Source organism: Urocitellus parryii, chromosome 5, assembly GCF_045843805.1.
Source record: "Urocitellus parryii isolate mUroPar1 chromosome 5, mUroPar1.hap1, whole genome shotgun sequence".
NCBI classification, from domain to species: domain Eukaryota; kingdom Metazoa; phylum Chordata; class Mammalia; order Rodentia; family Sciuridae; genus Urocitellus; species Urocitellus parryii.
In genome coordinates this window covers 62113607-62126378 of record NC_135535.1, presented here as the reverse complement: position 1 = coordinate 62126378, position 12772 = coordinate 62113607, and the positions used below count along the sequence as shown (strand labels likewise).

At 37.0% G+C, this 12772-nt stretch overlaps 1 protein-coding gene across 1 annotated transcript; it reads right to left on the bottom strand.

The window, feature by feature from the left end:
- Positions 1 to 220: 220 nt before the first annotated feature.
- Gtsf1 (gametocyte specific factor 1) lies at positions 221 to 11287 on the bottom strand. The gene is made up of 6 exons (XM_026398827.2): positions 11272 to 11287; positions 4635 to 4735; positions 2372 to 2498; positions 1874 to 1957; positions 1344 to 1407; positions 221 to 323 (listed from the first exon to the last, which is right to left on the bottom strand). Exons 1-6 carry the CDS (start codon positions 11285 to 11287, stop codon positions 221 to 223), a joined length of 495 nt encoding a protein of 164 aa, XP_026254612.2.
- Between the last annotated feature and the right edge of the window lie 1485 nt (positions 11288 to 12772).

The window sequence follows — 12772 nt, the reverse complement described above, 5'->3', positions numbered from 1 at the left end:
TTCTTTTGGTTTCTGTGGTCTTATACTTTACTCTTTATAATTTCTAATTTCTAACCAGGGCCAGGAGAAGTAGTGAGTGAGTGAGTGAGGTGCTTAGAACACAAAGTTTAAGGAAGCACTTTCAGGGTCATACAAGTGCAAGGTGTTTGGATTGAACACATCTGAATGATCAAGACTGTTTTTGGCATAACAAAGAAAGTAAAAGCATTTTGCTGCTATTTCACTTACTGTTTTTCCATGGCAGAACATACGGCAGAGACTTGGGAACCCGCATGCCTGAAGCCAGGTTACTCTTATGTTCCATGACTATGTTGCTTGCAGGACTGCAAAAATGAAGAGAAATTTGACCATGTCAGCATATCTGAATTCTCCAGGCAGGCACACAAAAGATAATCAAAATGTGTATTTTTGTAATTTGGGCAAGAGCAACAAGCTATATTCATCTGAAATGTAAACACATTTCCATTAAAACAGTCCTGCAATTAGGATGATCACCATTTCTCTGGAAAGTTCCCTGTTCTGTACAGGCATCAAGATGGGTCTAACCATTTTCACTTTCCAGAAATTGAGATAAACAGCAATGCCATCTACTGTTCAGTAGTATGACAGGCTCATAAAACTCATTCAATAAACATAAGAGATAAACTACAGCGCCATTCAATTTAACCAAAGGCTGCAAATCTCATAGAACTGATATAAAATTAAAGTTGCAACCAATGGAATTTATCTTTAAGTTTTTCTATCTTAGGGCATATAGTTTATATTTAAAATTATCAGCTCATGGGCGATAGGGTTGTGGCTCAGTGGTAGAGTGTTCGCCTAGCATGTGCAAGGCCCTGGGTTCGATCCTCAGCACCACATAAAAAATAAATAAAATAAATAAAATAAAGGTATGTGTCTAACTACAACCAAAAAAAAAAATTAAAAAAAAAAGAACTTTTCAGACTACTTTTTTTGTAGGCATTAGTTTCCTAGAGTAAAAAATGATTCAAGAGGTATAACTGGAATTTTTTTCTAAGTATTAAAAATAATGTTAACCTCACAGAAAAACAATAACAATTAAACAAAACACAATGTCTGGCACCAATATCTCTTGTTAGACTCTATAGTAGTATTTTTGTATTCCCAGTGATCAGCATGGAGCACGTGAGCTTTTTTATAAATCAAGGAATAAATAAGGGGAAAAAACTCCACTAAAATAATGTTTATACTTAGTTTATACTTAGTTACTATCAAAGAACATTATCAAGGAAAAAAAGGTGGATTTGAATTTTTTTTTTTTTTTGGTAATGGGACATTCTGATTTGGGGGGGCAATTCTGGGAATGGGACTATTTCATTTACCTGTTGTTGCCACAGAAGTTGGCTGTGCCCCAGACAAATGGGGTGCTAGTCTGTTCCCACAAATCTGCCAAAGGAAGCAAAACATAGTCTGTAGTTCTACTTGAGAAGATATCAGTTCATGCTAGTTGTGTTTGTAAGATGGGAAATAATACACCTAAGTTTGGAAATGCAAGTAAAAATTGATCAAGTACACTGCCGAAGTGACACAGAAGCAGGAATTTAATTGAAGGATATAAACACAAGCAACATAAATAATAATAAATGTGCCTAGTAACAATCAAACACAGATGGTACAACACAATTTATGGAAAAAAGCAGATGTAAAGGAGTGCTTTTTCCAATCAAGAGGGATAGGCTGTTCTACGTTGTCTGCACAGGGATACAAATGTGCTCATTTTGGGGCCCAATAAAAATAATAAGGCATTCTGAACAACATGGTATGTTCATAAAAAGGGAAAATCTTCCTTCTGTCTTAAGCAAATGACTTGGGATTTAGACATGGTGAAGAGAAAGATGTAGAGGCACTTTACCTTTATCCCAGTCTTCATCACAAGGAGGGCACTGCCATGTGCTCTCAGCCAGAGTCTCTTGTCCAAGGTTCCGGGTTTGGTTAACTGCAAGATAAGAAAGATCTGACATAAGAAGGGGACAGTGCCAAGTTATCATATTTAAAGGTTGTAGGGGAGCCTAATGGGATAGTATAAAAACTAAAAAGGGGTCTTATATCTCTTTGCTGACAGAAGACAAGAAAAGCAGAAACAAAGATATTTACCATATTTAAGACAACAAAAGGATTTTATTTTTAGATGGTTCATTAGTAAAGTGAATCAGACTATTCAGAAGAGAAAGGAGTATGACACATCAGAAACTGACAATCTACTGCTACTCTAAGATAAAAATCTCAAAGGCAGAAAAATATTTTTCTTTTAAAATGAAGACAGAAAAAAATTAAGCTCACAATGTAGCATAATACAGATCCTTCAGGGGCTAACCTCTAGTACTGAAATAATTTAGCTAGTCAGGCTTACCCACATCCTGCTCAATACAACTCTTGTCATCACAACTTGAGATATGATGACTGATTTCAGCCCGAGGAACCTGGTGGCGAGCATTGAAGGGACAAGTAGCCAATTTGTTTGCGACATCAGGATGATTCTGTGGAACCAAATTAAGGGATTTGTCAGTTCTTTGGAAATCTTGAAGTCTAAGGGGAGTAGCTTAGCTTTATTCTATAAATGGCTCCCTTAAAATTCCTCAATAAACTTACAGTTTAACTATAGTAGCCAAACTCAGAATAGAAAATTAATTTTTGGGGGGGGGTACTGGGGATTGAACTCAGGGGCACTCAACCACTGAGTCACATCCCCAGCCCTTTTTTTTTTTTTTTGTATTTTATTTAGAGACAGGGTCTCACTGAGTTACTTAGTGCCTTGCTTTTGCTGAGGCTGGCTTTGAACTCTCAATCCTCCTGCCTCTGCCTCCCAAGCTGCTGGGATTACAGGCGTGAGCCACCACGTCCAGCCAGAGTAGAAAATTAAGAGGGAATTATTTATCATTTGCATAGATCATATAGTCGTTATATCAAAATGAAAAGATAAGCTTGTAGACTGACAAAACAGATACTGGAATTCAAGTGGCTAACATAGAGCTACATAGTAAATTTGAACCATATCTTTTTCTCTGTTTCTGAAAGTTGCAAGATTCAGTTAGTGTAGTTGTAATGGTAGCACTCTCTGGATGTCTTTGCAAGCTGACATTCAGGATGAATAGTAACACTGAAACTCAGTCTGCAATGCAGTAGTGCCCTGCTATTGCAATCCAATAAGTGCTAGAAAATAGCTGTTGTAAGAGAGCTGCAGAAGAGACAAACCAATGATTTTTCAGATTAACATAGAGACACTTATTTAAAGCAATGATGCCTGAAATGAGGCTTTGAACAATTTAACCTTTATTTTGGCTATTTCACAAAAGAAAAAACCCAAATGACAGACTACTTTGCTAACCAAGTTTCTTGCCTTAAACCTAAAGAAAGGATTTAATGTCATTCATATTCTATGGCAAATATTCCAGCAATTAAGAAATTTATTCATTAGGAAAAGGAAAAAAATATGTCACTAATAAAACTCAAAGTAAAAATAATGTAAAGCATGGAAAAGGTTGAAAAACATTCTAAGAAACTTTTGAGGGAAGAAATCTCCATCAATTTCATAAAAGATATCAGAAATTCAATGCAAAGGTTTTGTGGCTAAAGATTAAGGACATTAAAAGAAAGCAATTATAATAGTATTTTTATACCACTTGGCTCCCCTTCCCAATCTTTATCCTTGAGAAATATCTGAGAGCCTGGGTGTGGGTGTGTGTGGTGGTGGAATTATGGTAGCAAATGCTAATCCATATTGTTCACGTTTAACTTTAAGGGATCCTTGCTCTACAGATTAAAAATATGGTAGAGCAATGATCAAAAAAAAGGCATTTTATTTTAGAGATAATAAAATAAACACTTTTTCCCCCTCTTTTTTGGTGGTGGGAATCAAACCCAGTGCTTTTAAGCATCCTAGGCACACTCTACTACCGAGCTATACTTTTAGCTAAGAGAAACATTTTTTTTAAAGGATGTTAAGTCTGAACTGTATGCAGTTTGGATTAAATACTAAAATTTTTTTCCAAACATAAATGCCTGCATAATTTTGGTCTTTGTATCTGACATTTGCATTCTAACAACCCTGTCAAAGTGCCTATTAATATACATTAAAGTAGTTTATGTCAGCTAATAAAAGAGTGACTAGAGAGAAAAATCCTAAATTTTCTTTTTAAAAAAGATGATGAAACTTGAAGAAACATCTGTTTTTAGGAATAGTATTTTCTTGGTCTAGTCTCTAGCTATTCAACTGCTCTAAAATTTCTAAACAAAATTGGAAAGAAGTGATTATAGCATTTGATTCTTATCAAGATGATGAATACATCAAATTTATAAGATTCATTGCTAGCAAAAATTAGTATTTCTTTTGTTTTAAAAAGGATATGAAAATTCCAGAGATGCTGTTTATTAAAGGGTGCTTTGTCACTAGTTAGGGGGAAGAAAACAAAAACAAGTAAAAACTTATGCACCCCAAGAAATAAACTCCTTTCTATAAATGCTGGTGTTTAATTAACACAGAGGTAGAGTCCCAAAACAATTCTGGCATTTGATTAAAACATTTATGCTAAAACTATTTGCTGCTTACAAAAGCTTGGCCTTTTAAAATAATTCAAGAGCACATGAGAGGGCAAATTATGAAAATAATACCCTACCTTTCTGCACTTGATAAGATGATAAGGAAACCTGCAGGCCCTGATCTGGTGGTTTTTATCATAGGGGCACTGTAATAACTTTTCAGGGTCCAGGGAGTCGACTGAAAGAGAAAAATACAATGAGTATAAAGCATCACAGGTTCTTATAAAACTACAGCATTCCAGGAACACTGGATTTTTCAATGGACTATGTAATAATTGAATAAGATAGTCTAAAGAAAACTTATATTTAGCTGGGTGCAGTGGTGCATGCCTCTAATCCCAGCAATTTAGAAGACCAAGGCAGGAAGATTGCCAGTTGGAGGTCAGCCTGGGCAACTAAGGGAGACCCTGTCTCAAAAAAAAAAAAAAAAAAAAAAAAAAGTTGGGGGAGCAGTAGGAATATAGCTCAGTGGTGCAGCGCTCCTGGGTTCAATCTCCAGTACTGCAACAAAATAAAATAAAACTTTCAATTTAAAAAAAGGGTGCCTAAACAAAGATGAAAATGTAACTTTGAGAAAATTTTGGTATCATTAAGTCTTTTTTTTTTCCCCCATCCATTTTTTCTCTCAAGGTTAATAACTTTCTAAAGGCGGTGTGACAGGGGACAGCCTTTTCCATAATATATCCTCTCCCTGACCGCTACAGTGCTGAGTTCTGAGTCTCTTACTTATGGAAGCCAGACTTCCCAGGAAGGAGTGACAAGAGTAGATGCTCCTCCACTAGGACAGCCTCCCCATCACTGCCTCTCGTCTGTCGGACTGGCTAAGACTATTAATAAAGGGACTGCAGAAACAGTTTAACTCCATGACTGTTTCCTTTGAAAAACACCAGAGTTGCTTGAGGGGACAGGATTTCTCTAGTAGTCTCCCTCACCTCATAGTGTTTCCCTGGGACTTGGGCTTTCTCTGGGCTGGAAGTGGCTAAGAAGGAAGAATTTGGGGTCATGGAAGAAGAGTGAGGAGGAGGCAAAAAGGGAGATGGAGGAGAAGGAAAATGAAACCGACTTCAGCCAGGGCAGGGAATAAAGAAAAGGAGGCACAAGGAAAGCCCAATCTTGATGTCTCTCTGTTTCATCTAAAGAAAAGTTTTCAGACGGGTTTGCCTTCGATGAACCTGTAAGGGGAGTCAAAAATGTAGGGGACCAAGGAAATGGGACCCTGTAGATGCAGGAGGCTGAAGGTGGAGTCTTGAGGAGGAGGAAGATGTGGTACAAGACCCAAGCCCTCCCCCATTACTGGATAAGTCCAGTGGAACCAGCAATTGTAGGGTATAAGGTCTCAGCTCATATTTGATTGGATATTGTTTTCAATGCTGGTTATCTTTTTTTTTTATTGGTTGTTCAAAACATTACAAAGCTCTTGACATATCATGTTTCATACATTAGATTCAAGTTGGTTATGAACTCCCATTTTTACCCCAAATACAGATTGCAGAATCACATCTGTTACACATCCACATTTTTACATAATGCCCTATTAGTAACTGTTGTATTCTGCTACCTTTCCTATCCTCTACTATCCCCCCTCCCCTCCCGTCTTCTCTCTCTATCCCATCTACTGTATTTCATTTCTCTCCTTGTTTATTTTCCCGTTCTCCTCACTACCTCTTATGTGTAATTTTGTATAACAATGAGGGTCTCCCTCCATTACCATGCAATTTCCCTTTTCTCTCCCTTTCCCTCCCACCTAATGTATCTGTTTAATGTTGATCTTTTCTTCCTGCTCTTCCTCCCTGCTCTGTTCTTAGTTGTTCTCATTATATCAAAGAAGACATTTGGTATTTGTTTTTTAGGGATTGGCTAGCTTCCCTATACTGGTTATCTTTACTACAAAAAAAAAAGTTAAGCGGGTGCAGAGTCACATGCCTGTAATATTAGCAACACCAAAGGCTGAGGCAGGACAGCAAGTTTGAGGCCAGATTTGGCAATTTAAGGACACCCTCAGGAACTTGGCAAGACCCTGCCTCAAACTAAAAAAATAAAAAGGGTTGGGGATATCGCTCAGTAAAGTGCCCCTGGGTCCAATCCTTAGTAGCCACCCACAAAAAAAAAAATTAAATCATCTTTTCCTGTTCTTTTTCTTTCAGAACTGGGGATTGAACCCAGGGCCTTATGCACACCAGGCAAGCACTGTACCACTGAGATACATCCCTCTTTTCTTTTCCTAAAAGTGCTAATTAAGGATCATTTCTATTCTTTAGTCAGTCCAACCAGAATTTCCCAACCAGTGTGCTAAAGTTGGAATGGATTGCTCATGTTCCAATATAATATAATTTGCACTTGCAAATCCCACCATTCACCAATCCAAATGGTTGGGGCTGGTTAATTCCCTATATTAACATTGTAGTATCCCATGAACAAAGTAAGTACTGCTCTATGTAAACTTGAAAAATATTAGTGGATAGGTTTTTTTTTTCCCCATCTGTCTACTTTACCTTTTTTTTTTTTGGTAGTACTGGGGATTGATCCTAAATCCTTGTACATGCTAGACAAGCACTCTACCACTGAGCTACATCCCCAGACTCCCTCTTAAACCTTTTTTATGTTGAGACAGGTCTCACTAAGATTCCTGTGCTGGCCTTGAACTTGTAATCCTCCTGCCTTGGCCTCTGGAGAACTGGGGTTACAGGCATGTGCATTCTTTTAATTTTCCCCATAAGTACTTCCTGGTGTTGGTTACTTTAGTTGCCTCTCAAGTTAAACCATTCCTTTATCAGACTGGTGATTTTACTTTATATATTTTGGAACATGGATGAGAAAGAATACAAAAGAATAATCTAGTGACTACCCAATTGGCCAGATAACAAATAGACAATCTGCAAAAAACAGAACCACCTGAGGCTAAGACAATTGTAGAGATATAGAACTGCTCTATGAAAGAAGGCTTCTAACATATCTACCTTTAAAACTGTCTTTAGCTGGGGGCAGTGGTGCATACTTATAATCCCAGTGACTTGGTAGGCTGAGATAGGATCCCAAGTCAGCTTTAGCAATTTAGCAAGACCCTTAGCAGCTTAATGAGAACCTGTCTCAAAATTAAAAATAAAAAGAACTGGGGATACAGCTCAGTGTAAATGCCCCTGGGTTTAATCCTCAGAATCAAAAACAAACAAAACCCCAAAAATGTCAACATCTCTCCTGTCCTGCCTTTATGGTATACAAGATGCCCAGGCTGAGCCTCAAATCTTAACAAGCATGGCCAAGGAAGGGAAATTAAATGGTTAAGCACATTCTGAGGACAAGAGGCAACCCTCTTGTCACCCCTGAAGATAATGATAAAAGTAAAATAAGATAAGCAATTCACAGTTGATAAGAAGCTTATAAACCAGGAGACTGCAATGAAAATCAGGAGCCAATAGGGAATTGAAACAGACAGTTTCACTGGAAGAGTGGTAAACATGGAATAAATTGCTAACCATGATGGTGATGCAAATGAGCCAGAAAGGTGACTTGAAGGACAGAATGAATAGGAAGAAAAAATCTTAGAGGACAGGCAAGCTTATTATGCCAACCAGGCTCTTCTTGACCAGCAATCTTTTCAAATTTTGAAGCTTTAAGACACCCAGAAAGCATTTACAGATGAAATTCTTATTAGTTTCCCTTCATTTAATCTGTTCCATCACTAGTAAATGTTAGGCCATGTCAGCAACTGACAGACTGGACGTACCTTATAATTCATACACATCATACTGACTATACAGTGGCATATGTCAGAATTGATAATGAGAGCTTCCTACCATAATTTCGAGTAATTGCAGTCATTTCTAATCTGATTTTCTAGATTTAAATGTATTTTTAATTAAAACAGTTACAACTGTGATAAAGTATAAAATTTACCACTTTAATATATATATATATATATTTTTTTTTGCAGTGCTGGGGATCAAACCCAGAGCCTCATACATGCTAGGCAAGCACTCTACATTGAGCCACATCTCCCATATCCATTTTAATAATTTTAACGCGTATTCTTCAGCAGTGTTAAGTATATTCACACTGTTATGCAACCAACCTCCAAAACTTTTATCATCTGGCAAAACTGAAACTGTCCATTAAATATCAACTCCCCGTTTTCTACTCTCCCAAGCCATTAGAATCATTCTAATTTTTAATTGCCTTTCTTTGACTGGCTTATGACGTCATTTAGCATAATACTCATAAGGTTCATCCAAGTTATAGCATGTGACAGGATTTCCTGATCTTCTGAGATTAGCTTTTCTATTCTTTTTACTTAATGTTTCTTGGAGCTATTCCCATGTCAGTACATATAAGGACCATTTCATTGCTTCATATGAATATACTAGATTCTTAATCAGTTCCCTTACTGGACATTTAAGTTTCCAGTTTTTTACTACTATATACAATACTATGATTAATAATCTAGCATATTCTTTGTGCATTTTATGAATATTTCTTTGGGCAGATACCTAAGAGTGCTGAACTGAAGTGAATGTACATTTAAAGTTCTTAACAAATACATTAAACTACCCTGCAACAATTTTTTCTGGCTTCCCCAAAATACAACTTGCTTTGGAAAACAAAGTGGGTCCTATTGACAAGCTTCCCCCCCAAAAGCAGAGACTCAGTTGTTACTCAAAAATTTAATTAAGGCTTAGAACTCATGGTGAGAAATTGAGGAAACTTCATGGGAATATGATACTAGGCATGACAAAAGTATCACTGAGGTATAATCCAAGGACAGAACCTGAAGATCTTCGGGACTATCAGATTAAGGTAAGTGTTTCAGGTAAATTTGGGAAAGAGGTCAGCATTTCTGATGCAGCATTTCTCAAACTTTAGCAACATTCCCAGGTGTTAAATCACTTAAGAATTGTGTTAACAGGTAGATTCTGATTCAGTAGGTCTGGGATGGGACCTGAGATTTTTTATATTTCCAACAAGCTCATAGATAAATTTTTTTTGTTAAAAAAATTATGCATAAAAAAAGGAAGAACTGAGAGACCAAAAAGGGAGAGGTTGCTTTCTAACTTAACATGTTGAGTAGAAAGCACCCAAGAGTAAATACATATACCATACATAAATTTCACTTTGCATATGTATGTGGACCAGCCCCATAAATATTACATTTTAAGTAAAAACATTTTAAGAAAAATAAAGAAGGTGGGGAGAATCCTAAAGAAAATCAAAAAGAATCAGCCTTCTAGATCAATGATTTTCAAAGTGTAGTCCTCAGATCAGCAGCATCAGCATTACCTGAAAACTTCTCAGAAATGCACATTTTTGCTGGGTGCAGTGGTACATGACTAATGCTATCTACCTGGGAGGCTGAGGAAGAAGGATGAAAGTTTGAGGCCATCCTGAGCAATTTAGTAAGATCCTGTCTCAGAATAAAATAAAAGGGCAGGGAATGTGCTTAGTGGGAAAGCTGTTCACCTTGCAAGAGAGCCCCCACATTCAATCCCTGGTACCACTAAGTAAATAAAGAAGTCCAATGAAGATTTTTATTACCAAAATATAGAAACTACAAAGAAATAGTCTTTACTAAACTGGGCATTGTGGCACCTGCCTGTACTCCCAGCGACTTGGGAGGTTAAGGTAAGAGGACGGCAAGTTCCAGGACAGCTTTGGCAATTTAGTGAGGAACTGTCTCAAAATGAAAAAAATAGCTCAGGGTGTAACTCAGTGGCAGAGCACCCCTGGGTTTGAGAGAGAGAGAGAGAGAGAGAGAGAGAGAGAGAGAGAGAGAGAGATACAGAGATAGATATAAGACTCCTTCCCAGGATTTTTTATCTTAAAAACTCAAACGCAGGCTGGGGTTGTGGCTCAGTGGTAGAGTGCTGACCTAGCACACATGAGGCACTGGGTTCAAACCTCGGCATCACATTAAAAAAAATAAAGGTATTGTGTTCACCTACAACTAAAAAATAAATATTAAAAAAAACTCAATGCACAATCTTTTTTTTTTTTTTTTTTGAGCTGTAGATCGAACCCAGGGCCTTGTGCATGCAAGGCAAGCATTCTACCAACTGAGCTATATCCCCAGTCCCACATATCAATTGTATTATGCATACTATATTACTTCTCAAAATAGAAAAACAGAGGTTACTATCCCTGTATCATAAATAAAAAAGGCAATCCACATTTTGAGTTAATAAGTCTAATAAAAATACTACTTATAATAGAATACACGCTTAGCATGTGCTGGGACTTAGGGTCAATTCCTAGTACCAAAGAACAAAAAACAACAAAAAAATTAATAAGTAGTTTAACACAGACTTTTTTTCTCCATTGAAGTGCTGGGAGGTGCTCTACCACTGAGCTAAAAAGCTCCAGCCCTTTTTACTTTTATTCTGAGATAAGGTCTCATTAAGTTGCTGGGGCTGGCCTTGAACTTTTCACTCCTCCTATTTTAGCTTCTCAGGTCACTGGCATTATAGGTCTGCATCACTGCACCTGGCAACACAGGTGTCTGCCTTTTCAAAGCTCTATGACTTCTTATACATCTTTTAAGTAATTAAGTTTCAAGTGCCTCATTTAATTTGGGTACCTCTCTGTATTTACCACACAGACCTTTCCACACCAGCAGTTCAGGGAGAACTTTGAATTTTTCACAACACAATAAAAGCCTAGTTAAGACATAAACTACATGTAATACATGATTTAACTTATTTTCTAAAAGCAACAGTAAGTACATACTGTAAGTGTCTTCCATGCTGAAAACGAAGGAGCTGAATCCAAGTGCTACAGGGGAAAAAGCAAGGTTCAAAGAATTAGAAATGAAATGTACCAAAAAGTAACCCTAAGAAGTAGAGTTACTTCTGGAATTGAAGCTACATAAATCGAGGAAACAAAATCTGCAGTGTATACCCTCCTGTCCCCAATTTTTTCCTCTGTAAAGCATTCTTTACTCCTTTGAAACATTTAACATTATTGCTCAATTAATATTCTTGGAATAAATTCTAGGGTCCACCAATAGTTAAGAAAAACCAAATATGACTACTAATATGAACTCTATTAAGGTGACAAGATATCCATGTATTTTAAGTGCTGTTACCCAGCCTGTCACTATTCACCTGCTATTTGGGTTTGATGTTATTTAACCATAGAGGGGGGTGAATCAAGGCTATAAGACTACTCTTAAACTTCTGGATAGGGTACAGTTTTAAAAGCTCTCTTCCAAAATTCTTAAAAATTACAGGATGGGAAGGCTACTACTCTTGCCCTTCTTTGGAATATGGGAATGCTGGATGTCTATGTCAGACAGTGAACACCTAACTCATCCAAACCCTCAGAGACATTCTAATTTACCATATTCATGACTTAAACATAATTATAAGTGCCACCCTGATAGTCCCCCTTTTTAGTGCTACTTGAATTTTACACCCCCAAAACTACTGTGCTAATATGACAAGACTTATGCTGGGCGTGCTGGCCCACATCTGTAATCCCAGCAGCTCAGGAGGCTGAGGCAGGAAGATTGCAAGTTTAAAGCCAGCCTCAGCAACTTAGTGAGACCCTGTTTCTAAATAATATATAAAAAGGGTTTGGGATGTGGCTCAGTGGTTAAGCACTTATGGGTTCAATCCCCAGTACCAAAAAAAAAAAAAAAAGTTGTTGATTTAAGCCTCTCCAGTTAATAGCATTCCCTCTATTCACTGAGGGAAAACTTTTGAATATTAGGACTTAAGAACTGTCTATGTTATAGTTAATAGTTATAAGACAACAAACCTAACAGAAATGTAAAAGATTAAGAGAAATGGTTTTGTAGTTTGGATCCTCATTTACTAAAGTTCTCTTCTACTGAACATGTGATTAAATAAACTATCATGAGAAAAAAAACTATTTTTTAATATAAAAGAACCCCCATAGGAAACTTCTGAAAATTGGTTACATTTACAGCTGTTGTCTCTAGGCAAGCTCTCCTTTGGCCTCTCATACAATTCCACACCCCTTCCCCTCATTCTATGACATAAGCAACATTAGAACCCAGGTTAGGAAATACAAGTGATGGGGCAGAGCCTCACTTGTTAATAACAATCATTAGTGAAACTATCTTAAAAATATTTTTCATGTTTGGATTAAGAAATCCTGACCTTTTTGGACACGTTTTACTTATACAGTTACTTCATACTTTTTCACTAAAAATAAAAGGTTTGGGAGGATAAATCAAGAATTGTTTCTTGATTTCAAAGAATAA